Source organism: Pleurodeles waltl, chromosome 1_1 (genome assembly GCF_031143425.1).
Source record: "Pleurodeles waltl isolate 20211129_DDA chromosome 1_1, aPleWal1.hap1.20221129, whole genome shotgun sequence".
In the NCBI taxonomy this organism is placed as follows: domain Eukaryota; kingdom Metazoa; phylum Chordata; class Amphibia; order Caudata; family Salamandridae; genus Pleurodeles; species Pleurodeles waltl.
This window is the reverse complement of record NC_090436.1, coordinates 857,632,803-857,656,627: the sequence shown is the minus strand read 5'-3', so window position 1 is coordinate 857,656,627 and position 23,825 is coordinate 857,632,803. Positions and strand designations below refer to the sequence as shown.

The following is a 23,825-nucleotide window of genomic DNA, read 5'->3' as shown; positions in this document are numbered from 1 at the left end:
ATTAGCAAGTGAGTAAGTTGAGAAGTGTTTTAAACTACATTTTATAATTTCTAATAAATAGTTACTTCACTTTTACATTTTTAATTGGTTCCATTGCTTATTTATGTAATGGATTTTTTTTTTATAAATTATGAGTTCATTTCCCATTTTTATTTATTTTATTTATTTACATTTTTAAATATGTAAATTTGTTAAATTATGGATTCATTGATTTAATCGCTTTGAATGCATTATGTTTTAGTTTTGTTTAATATTAGCTTTTCTTGTGCTATTTTTCAATTTTTTTAGCATTATAATATTAATATTAATCTAAATTATTTTGCAGGTTGTTGGGTTTGTAGGGGAGTATGGTGGGAAGCAAGATATAATTACAGTTCCTAATTATAACGTCAGTTTAATCCTTGTTTTTTCAGTGAAATTCTAGGGTTTTTAATGTAAAGTAATATTATTTTACCACACGTAAAGCCAATCTCATGCAATGCACAACCTTAGGCCAGACGCAATGTGGGGTAGGTCGCAAGGGCATAGCCCTGCATTCAGCCCCCCTTCATGAGTGGCGTGGGTTTGGCTCTAGGGAAGGGCCTGCGACCAGCCCTTCATCCAACCACCCTCACTCAGGCAGACTTACTGACTTTGTCAAAGAGTCACAACAGCACAATATTAAAAGTGGGCCTACTTAATCAAGGGGTGAGCATATCAATATATATAAAGCACATCTATCATGTATCACCAACAACACCAATATTTGTAATCAAATGTATATTTCAGTTATTCATACAATGCAATATTAAATAAAAGTGATCGCTATAAAAATGTTCAATAACGTTTGTAGGACGCTGGTTTCTAGTTGCAGTACCCCTCCACACTTTTTGCCTGGTTTTTAGATGCAACTTTAACTGAAGTGCACTGGGTTCCTGCTAACCAGGTCCCCAGTGCCAGTGTTCCTTCCCTAAAACAAGACACCTGGTCACTAGATCCCCAAGTGACCAGACCCTTCGGCCCCCTGTTAGTCCCTAGTAAATGGTATCCCTGGTACCTAGGTCATGGGTACTGAAGAGGGCCCTTAGAGTTGCAGCACAACTTGTGTCACTCTAAGGGACCCAGCACCAACCTCATGCAAACTGCCTTTGCATACTGTGTGAAAACACAATATGACACACAGCCTATGTGCCATGTTCCCTATACCCTGCATGCAATATAGGTAACACACCCCTCAAGCAGGCCTTACAGCCTGGGCAGATATGCCCCTGCTATGTCTTTGTTGAGTCTCAGACATAGTAAGTGTCCAGGGAACCATTTTAAGTGCATGTGCTGGATACTGATCACTACAAGTTCCCAGGCTACATGATGACTTCTCTGAATCCTGGGATGGTTGGTATCCAACATCTCAGAATAATAAATGCTCACTCAACCCAGCGATGGATTTATTAATAAATGCACACAGAGGACACCTTAGAGGTGCTCCCTGAAAACCTACCAACTACTAGCATGTTGAATGTCTGGTCCTGACCAGTTCAGCCACCACAGATGTGTTTCTGGCACCCAAGGTGTGACCTCCTCTCCCAGGCAGGATGTACATTTCAGGGTGGGGAGATTCAAAGGCCTTGCTGCCTTTGTAATGTGACCTAGGTCTCTCCAAATGGTGGAGATGACCAACCCCCCTGTCTTGACCCCAATTTTGGTGGCAGCACAGGCAGGAAAACTAGTTAAATTAGTGCCCACTTCACGTCAGTCCCACCCCTGTGATGGACGAGCTGAAGTAGACACCATTATTCAAATTCCTCCATCTTGTTTGGAAGGAATTAGGTCACTAGTGCTAGGGTTTTGCCCACTTCTAAGCGGAAGTATTCATAAGGAGAGTGTAGTCACCCTAAAGGTGGGCAGCCCATTGGCTTCCACTTGGCTCTCCCTGTAATGCCCCTAAATTGAGTATTTAGGTAACATCCCTAAACCCTAGAATTTCGATTTCAAAAACATAAGAAGATCCAGACAAAGAAGAGTTGCACCTGCAGAAGAGGAGAAGAAGAAGCAGCTGACCTAGAACCAGCCCCCTCCAGTCTGCCCGCTGACCTCGAAGGATCATGCACAAGAAGCCAACTCGTCCAGCCTTCAATAAAAACTCAGGTCTTCCATGGATACCGGACTTTCCCTGCAACAAGAACCCCGGAAACCTGACACAAGAAGTGATCACTTCACCCGACATCCACGACTTGAGGTGAAGCCAACTGATGGTTTCAATGCGGGTTCCCAGCTGCCCAGAGACTGAGTCCAGTGTGGTCTCATCTATCTTGGGCTCCCCTGTGATGCCTTTAGCCTCTGTACGCAGGACACCCCTCCCCCAGGCTTGTGGGGAGAGAACATCAGACAGCTACAGCAACCGCTGCACCCATGACCCCTGGCCCCAGCTGAGGTGGGTCACCGGTGACAATGATGTCCCCAGGCTCCTAGAAGCTTGAGTCCACTCTGAAGTGCTGTAATTAAACTTGAGGGGGTCCCCCTGCAAAGTGCATGAGGAGAACCTCTCTGTACTCAGGAGTACTGTGCTGAGACGGTCATGTGGAGTTCCGTGCTCCCCTCCCTGCACTGTGAGGTGGCCTTTATTACACCACTGCCACACCTGATCCATCTCTGCCGGGCTTCCCGATGCTGCCTGCAGCCTCAACACACAGAACCCCCGACCACAAGTGCTCCCTGATGTGAAAACCTGATGCCTAAAGACACCCTGCATCAGTCGTCCCTGGGCACAGTAGAAGAGGACCAACGGTGCACGTATGTCCCCGAGCACCCCAAGTCTACTACCTATCAGCTTGTTGTCCCAGAATGGCTACCTACCCAGAGCCTGCTGCCTGTCTTCACTAGGACCAAACCCCATAGGAAACCATTGGGCACCAGACGCCTTGCTGCACCTCTGTACCCGGCCACCCAAGTGTCGCCTGGTGTGACCTGTTGGTATGGTTCTGATCAGTGCCCAGTACTTACCTCAACTCCCTGAGATTAGCTTCGTAAGTCATTGTTAACCCTGTGTTTGCTGAACATTAGTTTTGCTCCATAGGATAACATCGATAGAGCTCTGATAATGTTCTATTTTCGAAACTACAAAGTATTTATGCTTAAAAGTCTACTTACCTGATTATGAAGTTCTTGGGTTTGAGACATTTATAAAACGAATTGTTATTTTTCTAAATTGGTCCTGGATTTATTTATTGAGTGTGTGTCTCATTTATTGCCTCTGAGAGTACAACAAATGCTTAGCACTACCCTCTGATAAGCCTAACTGCTCTCCCACACTACCACAAAAAAGAGCATTAGTTCTATCTACGTTTACCTCTGTAATACCAAATGGGGATCCACTGGACTCTCTGCACAGTGTACTTCATTTTAGTGCATTATTTAGAAAGTCAGCTTCCTACAATGTTTTAATAAAAAGAATCCACGTGTCAACATGTCTGTGAGTCTTTCTTTTAACATTGAAATTTGTGGGCTGAAAATGTTATAAGAAAGATTCACAGATTTCTTCTTTTTAAATATAACCAACAAATCCCTCAGTTTTCTTTTAACATTTTTTTAGCCCACAACATGCAATCAGAAAAACAGCCACAAGAGGGTCTTGCATTCCAGCTGATGAGCACAGTGCTCGAGCTAGGATTGCTTAAAAAAAAGATGGTAAGTTCTCCTGGACCATGAATTTAATGTTCCAGGAGTCTTACTTTTTTAATATTGCTGGGGGCATTGCTCCAATCCTTGCAGCCCCCTAACAATATTGGAAATAATACTTGCTCCTGTCCTTGCCCCTTCTAGGGGCACCACAAGCATAAAAATAATGTGTGGGCATTACAAGGGGTTCCTTCCTATGAGCAGTGAATAATAAATGAGCGACTCATGCATCTAATTTACTATTCATTTTTTTTTTTTTTTTTTTTTTTTGGGGGTGTCCCGGTGCCCATCTGGGACACCCATATGTTTTTAATTAGAAGGAGGGGTGCATAGCTTCCTGTCCCCGAGCCTTGGCAGGCCCCTGGGATACCTTCCCCCAGGCCATTTTTTTTAAAGTAAGTAGGGGGCGCAGGGACCCCTTCCACAAGCCACTACAGGCCCAGGGGACCACATCACCCTTAGCCTTTTTTCAAATTAAGGGGTGGGGGTCAAGCAGCTTCCCTCCCTGAGCCACTATTGGTCGCGGGGACCCCATCACCAGGGCTTTTTTATTTTTTAAATAAAGGGGAGGGGGTGCATGGCTCCTATCCCAGAGCCACTATGTGCCATGGAGACCCCATCTCTGGGGCATTTTGTATTTATTAAGGGGAAGGGGGAACGCTGCCCCCTTTGTGATCCTTTAAGGCCCTGGGGGTCCATCCCCCTGGCCTTAGGTGAGTGCCTCAGTGCCCTCCCAGTGCACCCACAAGACAGTATGTTGGGGGCTGGTTGGTACCCCCGTAGCCCTGCTATTTCCCCACATGCACCAATCTTGGAACCGGTATTGCTCCTGCCCGGTGGGAGCAGCTGTTTCTCCCTTCTCCTGCCAGGGTGGAGCAATCTGAATTTCCCTCTCCATGGGCAGCTAAAAATATGTCTGCTCCCACTTGGCAGGAGCATTTTGAAAGCTGTCACTGAGTGGGAGGGTATCCCGAGAGTGGAATCCGTGGGACAAATCAGTAGAGCTGGCCCTGGGGTATGGGGTCCCCGTGGCCTTAGTGGGCTCTGGAAGAGGGGGGCATGAATCTGCTCCCTTTTATATTTAAATTTTGGCACCACTGGAAGTGGTAACCAGGGTCTTTACAGGCTGGAGGAGTGGGGCAGCACACCCATCTCCCCTTCACATTTATGTTTTGGTCCCGGGCATGCGGTACCCAGGGCCTTTACAGGCTTGAGAAGGAAGGGTGCGCACCTGTACTTTTATTTTTCAGCCCCAGGGGAAAGGGTCCAGAGCGCCTTTAGTGGCTCAGGGTGTGGGGACGTTCACTTCCTCCCCTTTGATAAAAACAGCAGGCCCTGGGGACTGGAGTCCTGGGGGCCGAAATCGGCACTCTACCATGAACAGTGTTCTCACAAATGATATGATTCTAGATGTCATACGTCTTGCTATGAATGCTATGTTGTTACATGGTATAAATGATGTAATATGAAAGGGTATAAGCAGTGCATGGATAAGGTGTGAGTTATAATTAATGCAGTGTGTCTAGCGAGTTGAGAACATTGTGCACGGAGGTGCAGAGGTTTGTGAGTCATTGGGAGGTGGTGCAGAAATTATAAATTTAAGGTATAACTATAATTTTAGAATTACTAATGTTTGTGTAGTTGAAGCTTGGTTTGTATAGAAAGAACAAATGAAGTTACTGTAATTAGAAGGCGGTGCATAATTTATAAATTAAAGGTATAGCTAAACTATAACAATAGACTATGCTAAGCTATATTCCCCCAAGTACCTACAATGCAGACTAAGTGTAAATTAAAAAGAAATAGAAACATGTAAAAAATGTAAAATAACACTGTGCTACAATATATTTCTCCTTCAATATAATTTAGTAGTGTTTATTTGACATTTTTATGTATTTAATTTATTTTACATTTTTTGTAAGTACCACTGTAGATTCTAGGTACTACCATGGTACTCTGCAAACTTTTTAAAAATCTATAATGTAAAAACAAAACTTTTACTATCTTTACACACTTTTATATAGTGTCTTATCTCTTCATGGTCCCTTATAAAAGTGTAGTACACTATATTTAGACTTAAAACCCATTATACAACTGAACTGTGGTACGAACAACATGGCTGTTTCTTACTTTTGTAAATGCAGTCATTACCCAATCATATAATGGCTGGTCATTTGCAAGTACCGGGGTACACAGTGAAACACCACGGTATACCACAGCCAAATATGTCACCAAGTTTTGATGCCTTATACCTTTAAAACTACTTAACCAAACAGTATCTAATACCAAAAAGGATCCTTTCTACCCCATATTCTATATTTCTGCCAATATTTATCAAAATGTGACTAGCCATTTTAACTCTACACCTGTCTAAAATGTCTTTGGAAGCGGCACTGGTGGAAAAGCGCGTTATGGGTCCCCCCTTTTTTTGCACCGCTTTAATAAATCACCCAAAAACTTTGCATCATCCTCCAATGTTGAAAAAAACATTGGTCTGCAAAGTTTTGTGGAGATTCCTCAAACAGTGGCAAAGTTTCTAGTAAACAAAAAATCAGAGGGATTCCTATCTCTGGGAACCCTACCTACAACTATAAGTTACAGTTACCTGTGATAACTCTTACTATAACAGGTAAATGTCTAAGGTTTTGTACATTTGAAATGTGAGCCTAAGTATAATGTTCCTGTAATATTAGTTTTTTTCAGTGAATTTCTATGTTTTTTTAAATTCTATTTTCTAACAATAACTTCCCTGAAACTTGTGCCCAGGCCCTGAGGGTAGCCCCTTACAAGCACCCAACCTTGCACCCTGCATGGCCTTCACCCATGCGCAGCAGGGGTTGCCTTTAAGGCCGGGCTTGCGGCCAGATCTTGCGGCAAACTCCCCCCCCCAACTACCCAACCCTACACTACACATGGCTCTTTAGCCATGCACAGCAGGAGTTGGCTGCATCCTGTCTCTCAAGGTGTGAGGATAGGTGTGAGAGTGTGTATCTGGGGGTGAGAGTGGCTGTGAGAGTGTCTGGGTGTGTCAGTGTCTGCGCAGGTCTGTGAGTGGGTGCATGAGGGTGTCAGTGGGTGTGTGAGTGGGTGTATGAAAGTCTGAGTGGGTGTGTGAGTGGGTGTGTGAGTGTCTGAGTGGGTCTGTGAGTGGGTGCATGAGGGTTTGAGTGGGTGCACGAGGGTCATAGTGGGTCTGTGAGTGGGTGCGTGAGTGTCTGAGTGGGTCTCTGACTGGGTGCAAAAGGTTCTAAGTGGGTGTGTGAGTGGGAAAAAGAGATTGAAAGAGAGAGAGAGATAGAAAGAGAGTAAGAGGGAGAGTGATAGAGAGTTTTTAGGCTTTGATGGATGATATTCTTAGAATGAGATATTTCTGGACAAATTGAAAAGGAAAATGTATTTATCAATTAAAAAAAGTGGGATCACCTTTCATTATGCACCTTAAACTTCTGAAGTTCAAAAGAAATTAAAAAAGGGAAATGATCACAGACACACCTGGAGTAGAACCCTCAACTGTCAGTGTGAGGGTCTGTGACCTTAACCATTAGGCCACAGGTGACTCATTGTTAGACTGCTTCCAGACATACCTATGACATACAACACACATGTGAGCGGAAAGAAACTTGAATGTTTTGTTATTAGGAAGGTTTAACAGTCAAAACACTAGTAAAAAAACAAACACACTGCCAAGCGATACTAGGATTTGAACTTTCAGCCTACTGAGTAACAGGTCAAGAACTTCACCATTAGGCCAGCAGTGACTCAGTTCTGCTCTGCATTCAAATATAACTATAATATTTGTGCCAAGCTTCTTGCTTTTCTTATTGTTTGAAGTCATTGTATTGAGAGACCACTGCCATAACAATCTCTCTCTCTCTTCCATCTCTTAAAGGGAGAGGGAGAGGGAGAGAGGGAGAGAGAGGGAGAGAGGGGAAGAGGGGGAGAGTGGAAGAGGGGGAGAGGGGGATAGGGGGAGAGGGAAGAGAGGGAGAGAGAGAGAGGGAGAGAGGGGGAGAGGGACAGAGAGAGAGAGAGAGGGGGGGAGGGGGTGGGGGGAGGTGGAAAAGGGTGAGAGGGAGTGTGTGTGTGACATGACTGCAGGTGGAGCCTGAAGGTCCCATGGTTCTGGCCGGTTTCCCGCATCCTGCAGGAGCCTGCATTGCTCCCAGAAGCAGGAAGCTGCTTTAAGTAGTAGCCTCCACTTGAGGGAGAAATGTTTTCATCTGTCTGTCAGAAAGTGGACTTTGTCTGCTTTTGCTTGGTGGGAACTCTCAGCTCCCACCATGCAAAAACAAACAGCTATGGCCTGGGGTGGGTACTCTGGGACATAGCAGGAGCTGGCCCTGGGGGGTGGGGGTCCCCAGGCCATCATTGGCTCCTCGAGGGGGGCTACAGAGCCCCCTCCAACATTACACAGCCCCAGGGAGGTTGTGGTCCCTGGGGCTTGGGGGTCCAAAACAGACCTCCTTCATTCTTTTTAATATAGGCCTGGGGAGTTGGTGGTCCCCAGGGCGGCAGGAGTCTGCACAGACCCCCACATCATGATTGTATAAAGCCTCAGGGATGTGGTGGTCACCTGGGCTGCATGGGGCCATGTGCACCCCGCATCATATTTCTATAAAGCCCCCTGGAGGCAGTGGGCCGTGGGCCCTGGGGCTGCAGGGATGCGTGCAGCACCCCACACTCAATATGATAAAAGCCCCGGGGAGGAGGCAGTCCCCTGGGCTCCAGAGGGTCACGTGGCCCCCTCGCACTCACTATGTTGAAGCTGCAGGGAGGTGTTGTGGTCCCAGGGGCAGAAGGGGGGTGGCAGGTTCCCATGCATTAAATTAGCAATGCCCCTGAGACTTGGCCCACCTGGGGGCTTCAGAATAAAGAAGCGCAGGAGCCATTGCTTCGTTTTTTTAAAACATTTTCGCCGGATCCAAGGATCCACTGCAAATCGCAGTGAAAATTACAAAAAAATGCTATTTAGACCGGGGTGGAGTCCCTCTGGGACCCCAGCACCAGAGCGAATGGTTCAGGGTGACTACTCTGGCCCCTTCTCTTTTTTTAATCTTTTTTTGCAATTATCTGCAAGCCAAGATCTAGCTTCCTGCCAAAATCGGTGTAATTCCATTCAACAGTTTTTGCAAGAGTCTAATAAAGTCGATGAAAAATGCATGGGAAAATGAATTTTTAGGATCTACCTTTTTTTCCGGCTCCCACTTGCTGGATCACCCTGGAACTTTCCTGGAAGGGGCTGAAGTGAATTTGCTTTTTTTTTTTTTTAAAGTTTTGTGAAACTGTCATTATTAGCAAACCAAAAACAAAACCAAAATAATTATGGAAAAAGGATCCTAACTATAGCTATTCAGAGGCCACTGAATAATTATATATGTATATACATATCATATAAATCCATTACGTCATTTGAGATGCCATCAGTGATGCCATAAAGCATGTCATAGAACTTGTCATGAGTGATGTAATATGTGAGGTCATAAGCAGTGCAGGCGCGGCACAATTATAGTTAGCTCTGCTAACAATAACTGGTGAATATATGTGTTTAATTGAGTTAATTTTGTCACTGACATATTTACCTAACTATAACGTTACTTTAACCTTTGGCTTCTTTAGTGAATTTCTAAGGTTTTTTTTTTACACAAAAAAAACAAATCTTTTTATCACACCTATATATACTGTAACTTTAACAATTGTTTTTTTCAGTGAATTTCTAGTTTTTTTTTTACGTAAAATAATATTTTATTACCATACGTAAAACCAACCGCCAGCTGCGCATGGCATTTGGCTGCGTGCTACAGGTGGCTAGCCACAGAACCTGACCTGTTCCCAGGCCCTGCAGTGAATCCCCCCACAGGCAGACAACCCCACGCTGCATACAACCTTCTGCCACGTGTGACAGGGGATTGGCTGCAGACCCTGCCACAAACCCCTCACAAGCAGACAACCCCAAGCTTTACATGGCCTTGGGCTGTGCACAGCAGGCGTCTGCCAAGAGAGCCTGGCAGTGATCAACCCACCCGGAGGCAGCCGACCCCTCTGCAGGCAGCCAACCTTACGCTGTGCACTGCCTTTTGTCGAGTACGGCATGAAGTTGGACACAGAGCCTGGGTTGCAGCTAGGCTCTGCATCCAACTCCCCGTAGGCAGCTACCCAAAGGCAGCCAACCACATAAAATGACATTCACTGTAAAGTCTGGTTAGTGTAGTATTGCCTCTTTTGCACCTTATTGTGCGCCTTTGTTCTCTTATTTATGTACGCACCTTATGCGTTGTCATTCCAATGTATTGCAGGTTACAAAGACATTTTATCATTTTATTTCTATCCATACCTGGATTCCACCAAATAAAGGAACCCATGTGGTTTATTCCAAAGTATTTTAATCAATTAACTGGATCCCAGAGATGTATCCAGACACGTTATCTGTAAAAACTCCCTCTAGGTAGTCCCCCTAAAGGTTGAGTCTGCACTTGTAGTATTATCTTACCAGGGTGGGATGAGCTGGCCAATAATGAAGCATGTTACATTACGTGAGTGGGCCCATCTCTTTCAAGTCTTGGAATGCCCTGAAATTTGACTAGGCAAACTCGGATAGTACTTTTTGAAAATGAGTACTAAAGATAAAAGGCATAGTACCATATGATTCAGTTGCCGTGTTATGATGTGTTTGTGAGGGTTTACCTGAGGCTGAAGGGTTTGCTTTAGCCTCCTTTTCTCTCCAAGTGTTACTGAGTCACCCCTTACAATGCCTGTCAGGCAGGGGCTTTCTCAAGGCAGTAAATGTGTGATCATTGTTAAGTACACCGCTTGTGGACCGTGATTGTTGTGAAAGTACACGATGATCTTAAGCTAGTAATTGTGCTCAATTAAAGTGGGTGTAGGAAGGTAGTCTAAAGCCATCACCAAATAGAGGAGGAAGTTGAGTAGTTAAAAAGTTGATTTAAAGGAAAGGGGAAAGTCGTGTAAGGAGGAACGCTAGTTGTGTGTGGCTGATATAAGACTTAGAAAGTAATGTAAATACTCTATGTAGTAGGCTGCAAAGTAGTTTCTCTCCAAGACTGGATAATGTGATTGTTCTGAACAGATTGAGTATGAAGAAACTGTGGAAGAAACAGTAAATACTATATGTACAACAAATAAACCTAACACATCAACAACAGTGTAGTATTGGATCTTCTCTTTTTTTACACTTGGGTGCTCTACAGAAGAACATTTGGATATCCTATAAAATTCAAAAGGAAAACGAACACTCAAACTTTTTTTTTGTCCAAAAAGAGCACTTTGTTGGAAGGTTTTCTGGAGATGTGTCAAACGGGCCAAAAGTTATTGGCATTACAAAAACTATATATATATAGTCATTAGGCACGTGGGAGAAAATCAATCTAAGTCATAATTGCAAGTGAATACCATGCATATATGCATACATTACAAGATGCATTTTTTAACATGAGATGCACTGGAATGTAAGTGAAAACCCAAAACAGTATAAACTATACGTGTAACTAAAAGTAATGGGAGGCCCATATTATCAAAGATTATCAAATATCATTCATCGCCAATTCTTTAATGGGATCTTTAATTTCTTGTAATTTTACTCGAAGTCTTAATCAATAATAAGCAATCATTTTCAGTACTAGCGGTAAAGCTGATATTATGAACAGAAAAAACACTTACATGACGAGCATCTCCGACAGCCTGACTCACATGGCACACATTCTGCATAATCTGGGTCCTCCACTTCCCCTGAAGATGAAAGAGACCTGATGAATTGAGATCTGATGATTTGTTTATTGTACAGTTATCTCTAATGCAATGTCAACACATCACATCATTTCTTTCGAATCTCAACAGTAGGAAGGGGATTTTGGAAGAAATTAATATACAGGAAGAAACAGATATGGAAACGTATGTCAAACCACCATCATGTTCTAATAAAATAATTGTAATGTGTTGCTTCAGGGATTGTGAATTTGGTACCAGCACAACGCAGATCTGATACTGATATGTTGCATCCCTGGAGGAAAAGATGGACCCAGCGTATCTCTTCGCCGCATTGGCCTATGCTTCTGCTGTCCAGCGTTTCATATCAATGCCATATAGTTTCCAGAGGGAAATGTGTTTGGATTGTGCTAAACTAACCATTATGCTTATTGGAAAAGTGTCTAGTTAGCTGGCTTTCTCAAAGGTTCCAGCCTTATGCCAACCTGCCCCTATGAACTGTGTCATTGTACGTAATCACTGAAAACGTAAAGGGACTGGCATCCCAAGAACACGTGAAGGTGACCAGGCCCGGACTGCCCGCTTTACCACCAGGAAATTCCCTGGTGGGCTGGCGCCTTTGGGGGGCAGTTTTTAGGGCGCTGTCAACCACTGGCGCCTCTGTCACTTTTTCCAGCTTGCCTAGACAATTGTACAGGGGAGGGCTAGGGCTACAGTAAATAGAGAGGAGAGATACGAGATAGCCGAGAGATGAGAGAACGAGGAGGAAGTGAGCAGGGCTGGTTTGAACATTTGTGCTAGGCCTCCTTTTCGTTCCTAGTCTGGCCCTGATGGCAACAGTCTACATCGAACCTCCCAAGCATAGCGTTTCTTAAACCACCAGTGCGACATAGCGAGAATTCAAAGTGCAACACCAATAATTTAAACAGAGACAAAGTAGGTAATGTGCATGAAAAAATGAGAGGGGACAAGGAAAAAGAAAGGTGGAAAAGGAAGGCAGTACTACAGGAAAAGAATGGGACTATACTAGTGCTATTTCCGTCTGTACTCCTGTGTACAGTGGTCTTAGTACCACATGTGAAGCAGCCACAGGAGGGCGGAAGAGGTGTTCCTAGCTTGTGGCTTCGAGCTGCTGTAGCCTTGAGGGTGCTTGTTTGCTCTCCTGACAAAGGGAGCTCCAGAGGTCCAGCAAAGCAGATTATGCTGGGAATGGCACCAGCACAAACCTGCAACGCTCCCTTAACACCAGGGGAAGCCTAGAGTAATCTATGTGGGAATCACACACTTTTTGCGATTTTTTTCAGTCTCGGTTGGTCCTCTGGCAGGGCAGTTCATACACCCACTTCCAAACACGTCCCCTACGATGGAGAAATTAAAGGCCATGACTTAGAGCTGAGGGGGTTGGGTTGTGCACCCTGTGGCGTTCTAGGTTTCTAATTGAGCAAGAGGCATGGACATAGAAAAAAGTCAAGCCAAAATCCCTTACGTTTATATGAGACCCTTTTTGGGCACAGCGATCGATGCTGATTTAGGGTTTCAATAAGCCCCCCCGGAGTGTTCTGCAGCTGCTAACCCTGGTATGGCTGACTGCGTCTGCACTAACCATGGGCACAAAGGACATGTAATGCGTCCTCCACGGAGCTCAGTGAAGTAGGTTAAGTGTGCTGGAGCCAGGTTTGTGAGGTGGATAGGGGAGACGCTGCCCCTCTACAGACTCCCTTGTCCCTCACTTGCCCTCACATAACCTTGCGGTGCAGGTGAAAACTCCACCCACTTCGTTGAAGACGCCTAATGCTGGCACAGCTATCCTGCAGGGATTGCTAACATTGACCCAAATAGGTTAGCCTGACCGCCTGTACTACCAGCATGTTGCAGCCACGTTTCACTTCAGAGACGTCCACGAATGTTCAAAACAAACTTCAGCATCGATCACAGACCTCTTCTGCTTTGTGTATGGTGCAATCATTAAAACGACCCATTATGGGTTCTATCACCTCTCATCGGGCCTTTCTTGGGGATTTAGACTGACTATCATTGTATTGGGCCTAGTTTTCTAGGCATAACTCAAATGCTGGGTCTGTTAAAGTTACCAAGGCCTGTAACTAGAAACCCTGAACCAGTAAACAAAGGTACCTTGCAAGAGAGTGACTTTATACTCAGATACTCACTAGCTCTCTATTACATGTGATGATCACAGCTATTACCATAGGTACAAACACGTTAATTTGTACTTGTTCACACATAGCTAATTATAATAACAGTGTGTTATAGCTTTTATGTTGCTTTGTCAATGCCAAGGTCATACATTCGGGAAGTCTTTGAGATGCACAGCCTCCTAATAGACACAGAGCCTGGGTTCTGGACATCTGCAAAGGCCTCAAAGTAGAAGTAGTGTCCAAAAAATCTGTTTCACATCGTGAGGTACTTCTTTGCCACAGACCTACAATAGCTGGGGTCTACCGAACACAGAATACTCTTCTACTTTGTCATTCTTCCAGCAGGCCCACCAATTTTGCTTAAAACAAGCTCAGCTTCTGCTGTTATACCAAAAAACGAATTCCATTTTATTTAATCTCTGCTCCCCGATTCACCCTTAAGACAGTGACAGCATTGTCCAGGTGGTTTATATCCTGCATCCAGTCCCAAAAGGGGACCGAAATACAAGATCCTACCAACAAAGCTAGACCTGAAGCATGCACACATTCCTTACAACAAAGATATCTTTGCAGCTAAACAACAAACCCTCTCAGACAAAACACACACAGCCGTTCACAGCCTCTCACGTTATGCACAGTAGTGCACAGATGCTCCACTTCACAGTGTCCTGCTTCAATTGTCGCTCAAGCACTGGAACTCTGCAGCTTACTGGACAACTTCTCAACAAAAAGTGTACACAAACATTAGGACAGCCATGGCTATAAGTCAATGCACATGAAACATCCAAAATTTCACTCACTAGAGATCTTCAGAGAATGCAGCCAAAAGGACAGTTTCACCATTCCAAGCCACAGAGCCACTAGCAGGGCACCCTCTATTCAAAAGCCTCTGACCCTACAAGGACCCTGAACACACCTTCCCTGCACCCATCGCTGCGGTCCATGCAGAGACCCTTGCTTTAGCTGTGGCAGCATTTATAAACTCCTTCCTCCAATCGGCAAAAGCTGGAAAGGGCATCAATTATCCTTTTATCACACCCCCATAAAGATTCCTAGTCTGACCCAGTAGAACCCAAGTCCTGTTCGTGAGGACTCTCTCTGGTGCCCCTCTTGGTTTTTAGACATATGCAATTACTAAAGCCTGTTAATTAGGTCTAGACTCATGTGCTCTGACTAAAGGGATGCATTAAGTCTTTACAGCGCCTTTAAGAAACATTGTATAGTTCCATCCATAGCTGTTAAGAATGCAGTTATGAAAAGTGCGAGTGAAAGATAAACCTATTACAGACACTTTAAAGCACAATGTGTGTCTCTAGAGTATTTCTAACAGCTCGTGCTGCAGGGGAAGTATGCCCTGCTAGGTATAAGCAGGAACATATTCAATTTCATAAATGCAATCAGAACCAAATTTGCAGTACACAGGCTGACATGTAGGCTCTGTTCGTTTTGTAATATGAATGAAGTGTCTAAATTTGGCCACCTTGCATTCATATGGGGTACACATTTCTGGCTCAGGCACCAGCCCTTCACACTTGATAATTGTTCTACTCTCCGGCAGTAGGCTCATGCAATATACAGGAGGTAAAGAGAGGGGATGACCTTGGACTAGCAAGAAATAGTTGCTCCTGAATACCAACAATAATAACAACTTCTTTTCATGGGCAGGCCAAGGCGGACTTTCTAGTGCGCCTCCCTTAGGTAGTTAGATAATAGTTTGGAAAGTGTTTTCCCTTGTGTTCTGGGGTGGGGGGGTGCCCTGAGACAGACGTGAATGGAGCAGTGATGCTGACAAAGCTCAACACAGCTGCACAGTGATATACAGTGGCGGCTGTCACTCGACGGTGGGATGGGAGGGGGTGAAAATTAAAAACTTACCTTTGGGGAGATAAGTTCCTCTCCCCTATGCCGTCTTCATCTTCGTGTTCCTGGGTGCACACAGGCTCCCAGCCAATCATGACACTGCTGTCACCAGCATGACAACAGTGTTGTGATTGGTCAGAGCGGCGTGCGTCACCACTCAGACTAGGGGTGGGTGCCTGGGCATGTTCTCCACTTGGCTGTGCAATACAACCGGGTAGAGAAAATGCAAAGTGCGCATGTCTGTTTGGCCAGCCCAACATGGTTGGCCAAACAGACTTGCGTTGGGCCGGACAGACATGTGCACTTTGTGCTGCATATACTCCTCATCCATCCCTCCTCTGACCCCCTCCCTCCAGCCCAGCCTGTCCCTTCTACCAGGAAAAATAAAATGATAATAAGGTAAAATTACTAGCATTTTATTTTTCCTTTCCCCACAATCAAGTGTGGCGACACTCCTCTGCCTTAGCGGAGGAGTCACTCCTGGTGATATAGCAAGGTTGTTTTTTCTAGTGCAAAAGGCTCGAGGAAATATTTTGTCTCACACATTATACTGTTGCAAAAGCAGGAATAGGACGTGTGGGAGGATTAATATAACTGGTTTATGGATTGGATCATCACCAATGATAAAATGAACATGGCATTTAAATATCCAAGTTTCATTATATTGTCCTGCCCTGCGATTGCAACACACTGGACCTCAATCCATAACCGGATTACACAGTTATTACAAACCTCTGTAGAGTGGAACCCAAATGTGGCACTTCTGGGGTTCATGGAGAGCTGTATCAACAATGAATACCACCAGGCATTTGCAGGTATAGGCTAATAGCCACAAAAGATATTGCCAGAACTGGAGGTACCCAGAGCCTCTCTATGTACCCAGGTGGCTCAGGAGAATGGATATCTGCTGCAAAGCAGAAAAATAAATATATAAATGACAGGGCTGCAACAGAAAACACCTGAACATCTGGGATCCATGGTCTCTGGGTACCCTATAAGATGGCTACTAATGAGCCTCAGTTACAGACTACAATGCTGTTCAACTTTTGTTTTCCCTTGGTTTCTTTGTGGCAACTGTCAAGCTGGATGACCACTTTACTTATTGCTGCTGAAACCAATAAATGCCTCTGTATGAGCTTGTGTGGTTGTTATATCTCTATTTCACAAAAAACAATAACCAGATTTATAAAAAAAACAAGCTTGAATAACTGCAGTGGGAGAACCGTGCAACTGAGGTAGAAGAAAGGCTTACTGTCTTCTCTAAAGGGAAGGAATGCATGTTTGGCTGCTAGAGATCTTGGCATGTTTGCTCCCTTCTCTGATGTAAATGCCTGACTCCAACATTTCCCACCTATATTCCCTCTACTTAGAACAAATGATCTGCTGAAGGAACTTGCTTCAAGAAGCCTGGATGCTGAGATGCTGACAACAGAATACTTGCTGACAGCAGAATTCTTGGTGGAGGGAGCTGTATTCTGTGGGACATTTTCCTGCGAAGCCTGAGTACTGTGGAGCTGAATCTGAGAAGAGCCAGAGATAGCTGGGAGCTGCTCATTATTAAGGGTAGGCACAGTGGGCTGGATTTATACAAATGTGCCACGAAGCATTTCCAACCTGCGTTGGGGATTTGCACATCTTTTCCCTCTGTTGAACCTGTGAATCGCCAAGCAGACTACATCAAGCTAGAAAATGATTCAAGCCAAGCAGTTGAACCTGCATTGAGCTGTGTCCACAATAGATATTTTACCTATGTTGGAGACTTCCAAGCAGTACCAGCTGGAGCCTTGACCCTTTCAGTTCACTGTGTTCAAACCAAACTCCAGTGAGCCCCATTGTATGATTTACAATGTTGTCTGACATCACTCTACTGGCACTTCAATCCATCAAGCCAGCTTTTTGGTATTTTACATTGCTTCAACAAGTGAGACAGCATGGTTTGAGCCAGTTAATTGTTTGAACTGAACTGTGATAACTATGAATGACTATGAATTAATTTCAGACCAACTGGACGTAGGATTTTTAGTACGTGGAGTTTTAGACCTTTTGAAAGATTTTTTTTCCAAAGTTGTCTATGAGGGGCAGGTGAGGTGGCAGTCAGTGGTGTCTTTATGATGGAAATTGAGGTCTCCTAGGAGCCTGAAAGCAATGGAGTTGAGGATTAGGGAAGCGATGAAGTATGTGATGTTGCTTGCGAAGCTGGCTGAGGGGCATGTGGGGCAGTAGACTAGGGTTTCACCTAGGGTAAAATTTGCTGTGATTTCTAATTTAAAGTTGAGATGTTCTATGTAGTTTGTTTTTGCTTCATTGGCCACGTTACAGATAAAGGTGACTTTGTAGACAATGGTGATTCATCCACCTGTCCGATTTAGTCAGTCTTGCCTGGTGATCTTGTTTCTGGTGGGGATGGCGGAAGAAATGTCTGGCGTTGAAGCTGTGGTGAGCCATTTTTCTGTGAGGAGGAGGAAGTCCAGGACAGCATCGTTCAGCAGGCCCCAAATCTCTGTGGCATGCTTGTTGAATGAGTGAGTTTTGAGAAGCATGCATTATTTTGGTGCGAGAGGGGTGCAGATATGTTTGTTTGTAGGTGTTTGAGTGTGTGTGTGTGTGTGTAGAGATGGGTGTGGTTGGTGAGTTCTTGTTTGGTTTTGTGGGAAGCAGTGGTGCAGGTGAAGCAGCAAAGGGAGCATGCGAAAACCCCTTCCATATGTAGTGTGGTACATCAGCAGAGAGGGGTGGGATGTCCGGAGCAAGATGTGAAGGAGAATGGAGGGCAGTGCTAGGTCAGGTGAGGACCAGGGTTTCTGTTTCTGGGTGCAGTCCAGGCACAGACATGATTTTCTTTACACAAAAGCAAGGACTCCTGAAGGAATAATATCACTGAAACAAGTCTCAACTTTAATGGATTGGTAAATTCAATATCCAACCTAACCCTTAAATGTGGCTTGTCTTCAAATAATTACATTAATAATCAGTCTAAACGATTATTTAAGCAAGGCGTACATTAAGTTCAAAATGTGAATATGCACACATTATAATTCCAAGAGTCTTTGGGGTCTAAAACCAGCACCAGCACACAGTCCTGAAGAGTTACAGTGAGATTCTTTAGTCCCAGTAGCGACCCTTGACAATGTGGAGACCACTTAACAAAATCACAATTATTTTCAAGGACTCCTCTTGGAATCCTTTTCTTATTAGATAGCTTATAAGTCCGTTCATGTGATTATGTAATAGCCAATGCATCCAAGTTTCAGACTTCTGGCATCCAAGGATTACTTGAGACCATCCTCAGGACAAAGTGTCAGACATAACAAAGACCCATTAATGAAGCCTAAAGACCTAAATTTAGAAATAATCTAAAAATCTAAAAGTTCTTCCTGAGACCTGGCAGGGTTCTATAATCCATCCAATATATGAAGGAGGGGACCCTACAAAGCCCAGTAATTACCAGCTGATTTGTCTAATTGACATTTTGGCCAAATCCTTTGCAGGATTACTGCTAAAAGATTAATTATCACCATCAGTCAGACTGACCGCCAAAAGCAGGGCAGTCTTTCAAATCTGATGACTATCTCTATGTTAATAGGTCAGACCACACAAATGCACTCATTGTTGTATTCGTTCTCAGATTTTAAGGCAGCGTTTGATTGGGCCTCAAGTAAGCTCTTCTGGGAAAAAATATGATCCTGGGACATTCCATCGGGTCTCCTGAGAGCAATAGAACTTCTTTATTCAGATACCTTGCTACATATAAGAGTGGGTAAAACAGCATCCTTTTGATAAAAATTAAAAATGTCGAAGTTTTAAAGCAAGGCTCAGTGTAGGCCGTGTGTTTTTTAATTTGTTTTCCTAACTGGATCGATTTATAGAGTTAATTCCCATTCACTAACACTGGAGGATAAACGTATATCCAATTTTCTTTACGTGGACGACCTGGTGATGTTGAGCCAAACTAGAGTAGGAACCAAAAATAGGAGTGCCTCCTCCCTCTCGCCATTTCTCCTCTAACATGTTTTAGATGATGTTATACAATATGTATACGGTAATTGGTTCTTTAAGATGTCATTTTTTTTATGAGCTGCGTCTATGCGAATATTGTTCTGTGTTTTAGGTCTTGTTAGTTAAAATGCCTGGCTCCCCAAATTGTTACTGTGCATAAAATGGATACTCATGATTCGGCTTGCTTACATTGGCCCTTTGTTTTCACACATGCACTCTGGCACTGTGTAGATTACTCCGTGCCTTGTTTGATTTGCAAAGGTTTCTTTTATATTAACTGTGCAATACATCTATTTTCTCACTTACCCAGCTGGATAGCACGCATGCACCCTATTTCTGATAGACACTCACAAGGAAACTCCTACGGATCCCAGACTGATTTAGAAGTTCTTCAAACGCCCCTATATCATCAGCCACGATAATCTGCGCCCCATATTAATTCAGTTAGAGAAAGCTCATTAATTTTTAGTTGACCAGCAAGGCTTGCACGCGTTTTACGTTTTACGGCACTCTTGGCATGGTTGTTTTTATGGACATTCAGCAGTACCGCCGAATTTTATGTCTTGAGAAGTAAGTGATGAATTGAATGGACTTTAATGATCCTTGCATTCCTGCTAACGTATAACTTGGAATGGTATAGAATGGATTTAATGATTTTTATAACAAATATTGTTACGTTTTAGCAACCTGTTTTGTAAAGATTTTAATTTATCATGCAGTAAATTTGATATTAGACGGTCAAAAGTTAAAAACAACATAATTATATTACATTAAAATATTTCATTTTGAAGATCGCCACCAGTAATACCACGACGTGAAACACCACACACCGAGAAAACCAAGCTGAAAAGCTTTATAATCCTGCTCCTATTCGGAGCCCCTAATGTGTATGCGAGCCATCGCATAAGAATCCTTGTGACAAAAAAATCACACCAAAGGACACATCTCTGCTTACTTGTACCTTAGGGATTATTTCGTTGCCCTCAGCATTCGAAGTGCATTAAGAAAAGTATGGGATCTGTGATGCTGCATGCAATGGGGGTGGGTCAATTGTATTGTAATATTATTTATATAGCGCTTACTACCCCGACGAGGCGTTGAAGCACTTTTCGGCGAGTAGCACGCTACTCCGGAACCAAACAAGAATTAGTGATGGATTAGTATCTGGAAATATGAGTACAGTTTTAGTATTATTATGAGTTAATTTGAGCCGCGGATCTGAGAGTTTGTTAGTTAGACTGACTGGAGTAATGGAGGGGTGGAGGACGAAAGAAATCCAGAAGTGTTAATTGGGAGTATATGGTAATAGGATTTAGGCTTGGGATGAGTAAAGGAGGATGGAGGAGGGAAGCGTCTGTGGAAGGGGTTAGGGAGATCATAGTAGCAGGGTGAGATAAATGAGGGCGACTTTAGTAGGGTTGTTTGGGAGGTCATGGTAGTAAAGTGAGGTTTGGTGAGTTAGATGTGGAAGCGGAGGGAAGAGCTTAGGCAGAGTTATTTAGGAGATGAAAGTAGTAGAATGGATTTGGGAGGAGTCAGAGTGGGAATGGAGGATAGATTGATAGAGACATGACATATGATGATGGGTAGATAAGTGTGATAAGATGAGAGCAGGGATTCATAGATATCTAGTATAACAACCCACCCAGGATCCATGCAATGACCCATGAACATGCCAAGCACAGAACAACATACACACATACATACATGTATATACATATATATATATACAAAAAAAAAAATATATATATATATATATATATAGATATATATATATATATATATATATACACACACACATACATACACACATGAATACACACACATATGTACATACAATACATATGTAGAACCATGGGTAAATATACTTAGTTAAACAGGTTTAAAGAGTGTGTGTGTATTTTATTGTTATGACATAGTAGCGATACATATTTTCTAAAGAACTATACATAACTAGAAATATACACATAATCAGAAAAAATATTTATCAACATAGGCATATGCAGTCCATACTTGTTTGGCTATGGTGGTTATGGAGGAAAGAGCCAACTCTTGAGTAGTTTTCTGAAGACAAGAAAGTTATCTGTGGCTCTTATAGTTGGGGGTAATAAGTTCCATAGTTTGGCTGCTTGAACGGAGAGGGATGTACCCCCTATAGTCTTTTTCTTGTATGGTGGTGTTCGAAGGCGGGGTGCCAATCTTCAGTGGAGGTTTCTTTGTTGGGTGTATTTGGTTATTTTCATGTGATACTCTGTGTCCTGCAGGGCTCTGGCTTGCCTTGCTTGTGAGGGTTTGCAATAACATGCAAAGTGTGTTGGAGACATGGTGATAGTTGGGATATTGCGAAACTGACCATGGTTGCTGTCTTTGTTTAGGATCTGCATCTTGGTTTGTACTGATCATACAAATGGCAATAAAGTTTGTATAGGGAAAAAGGTGGACTCCAAGCCTCCTGTTCAAGCTATAAGAGGCCTTTTCTACACCTGCCCAGTTCCAATTGGACTTGCCCTGAATCCAGCTGCTGGCATTTGCTGGAGTGAATCTTGATCTGCAAGGGGTGTCACAAAGGTGCTGGACCTTCGGCTGGTGTCTACATGTACTCTTCCTAATTTTTCCTGAAACCTGGGACACAGAAAACATTTGGCTCCATGCACCTCCACAGGACAGGGAACAAACTTTCAAGTCGATCTAAAGTAGGTGTGTTGCTGCTGGGCCAAAGATTCAGATTGCTCCTGCTTGGAGCTTTTTGAAGCAGCACTTCTGAGTCAGTGTGACCTCTGAGAAGTATCTGGCCTTGTGAAGCCCTCTTCAGCTGCACTCTGCAGACTTGCCCCACTGGAAGAATACAAGCTCCAAAAAAGTTACTAAGTATAAAGCAAGAAACTTTCACCAGGTGAAAGCTCCAAAGGTATTCAGTCATCAAGGGACCTTCTCTGGGTGAACAATTCAAATTTCTCCTACTCAGAGCTTCCCTGCCAAAAGTCAACGGCTTCACTGAAATGTCATCCAGCAGCTATCAGTTAATGTGGAACCCTGTTTGGCCACAGCCTGTTGTCTTGCCCCCCTGAGTATTTTTTTACTTTAATTTGAGAGACTACATCCAAAGGTAAGACTTATGACCGGGTCAAACCCAATTTCTGTAGTCGGCACACACTCCATTGTAGTTGGCCTTAGCTTGCACCTAGGTACCAATGAAGTGCAACCATATGACTAAAACTCGAGCTTAACACTTTGTGGTGCTATTTTGACATTTAAACTTTTAAAATTCATAACTCAGGTTTCTCTTATTGGATTTGTCATTTTCAGCATCATTCTATTTATAAAAAATGTCCTTTTCCTAAATTGGTTTGGGATGCTTCTTGTGTTGTGTTTTGACTTTATTATGCTTATGATACTGCATAGGTATCTTTCACATTGCCGGTCTTCTCTGTGCTGTAACTACAACGGGGTTAAGCTCAGTTTGATTTAGTAATGTTAATAGGTCACGCTGACAACGGTTGTGGTGATTACTTAAGGTGGGTATTCACTCCCCTCAACTAATACCCCAATTTCTTACATCATCCTCCACTAGGTCTTGAATATCACCCCAGGAGGACCTCGTACAGGGCACCCAATTTTTTGGGCCTTTCCACAATCACAGCTGCAACTCTCCGGATGCTCATTCCCTTTTTCATCTACTTCATCTCTTCCTACAATCCACTGGATCTTGGCTCGGGCACCTTTGGAAAATGGATACAAGCAATGGACTATTCAATGATAGCAACTTCAAGCTAAATACCTCGAAACTCGAGTTACCAGTGTCCAGCAAATGGATTATTACAGTCAATCATCTGGCCTCAAGAGCTCGGCATCTCGCCATTCAATGCAGCCGAGTTGTAAACCTAAGGGTGATGACTCACTTATATCACAAGAAAATCTAAACTCCAAAACGTCTACATGATGAGCTACCTTCAGCAACTTTTCCAAAACCATGGCTCCCTCAAAAAACTCAGGTTCCATTTCTTAGTAGTGTTTTTTTACTATGCCAATTGACTGTACCTTGGAGCATCTCTGTTAATACTACAGAAATTACGGAGAACTGAGAATACAGCTGCAAGACAGCCACTCAAAATATCAATGTGGACTTGCATCGCAAAAACCATGTACCTACTGTAGCTACCTGCGGCTAAACACAGCACTTTCAAAGTAAAAAGCATTGTTCATCCTGCAATCATTGGAATTTAACTGCTCTTACATCAAAAGAAACTCCACTTATTTAGTCAAACCAGATACCCCTTCTTTTGATTGTTGCTTCAAAAAGTTGCAAGCTGGTGGGACCCACTTCTCAAGCCAGCCTTGGAACTTGATCCCTTGGCAGCGATAAAAATTTGGTTCTTTCCTTCCACAGGATTAAAATACAAAGACAACAAACTAAGACTATTTTAACATTCTCTAAAACAC

General features: G+C 43.5%; 1 protein-coding gene across 1 annotated transcript in view; it reads right to left on the bottom strand.

The window, feature by feature from the left end:
- Nucleotides 1-23,825, bottom strand: part of PCSK5 (proprotein convertase subtilisin/kexin type 5) — a 1,225,695-nt gene that overhangs the window by 163,721 nt on the left and 1,038,149 nt on the right. The window contains exon 24 of the mRNA XM_069229360.1: nucleotides 11,329-11,397. Within this exon, the coding sequence (XP_069085461.1) occupies nucleotides 11,329-11,397 (69 nt within the window). The remainder of the gene's footprint in view (nucleotides 1-11,328; nucleotides 11,398-23,825) is intronic.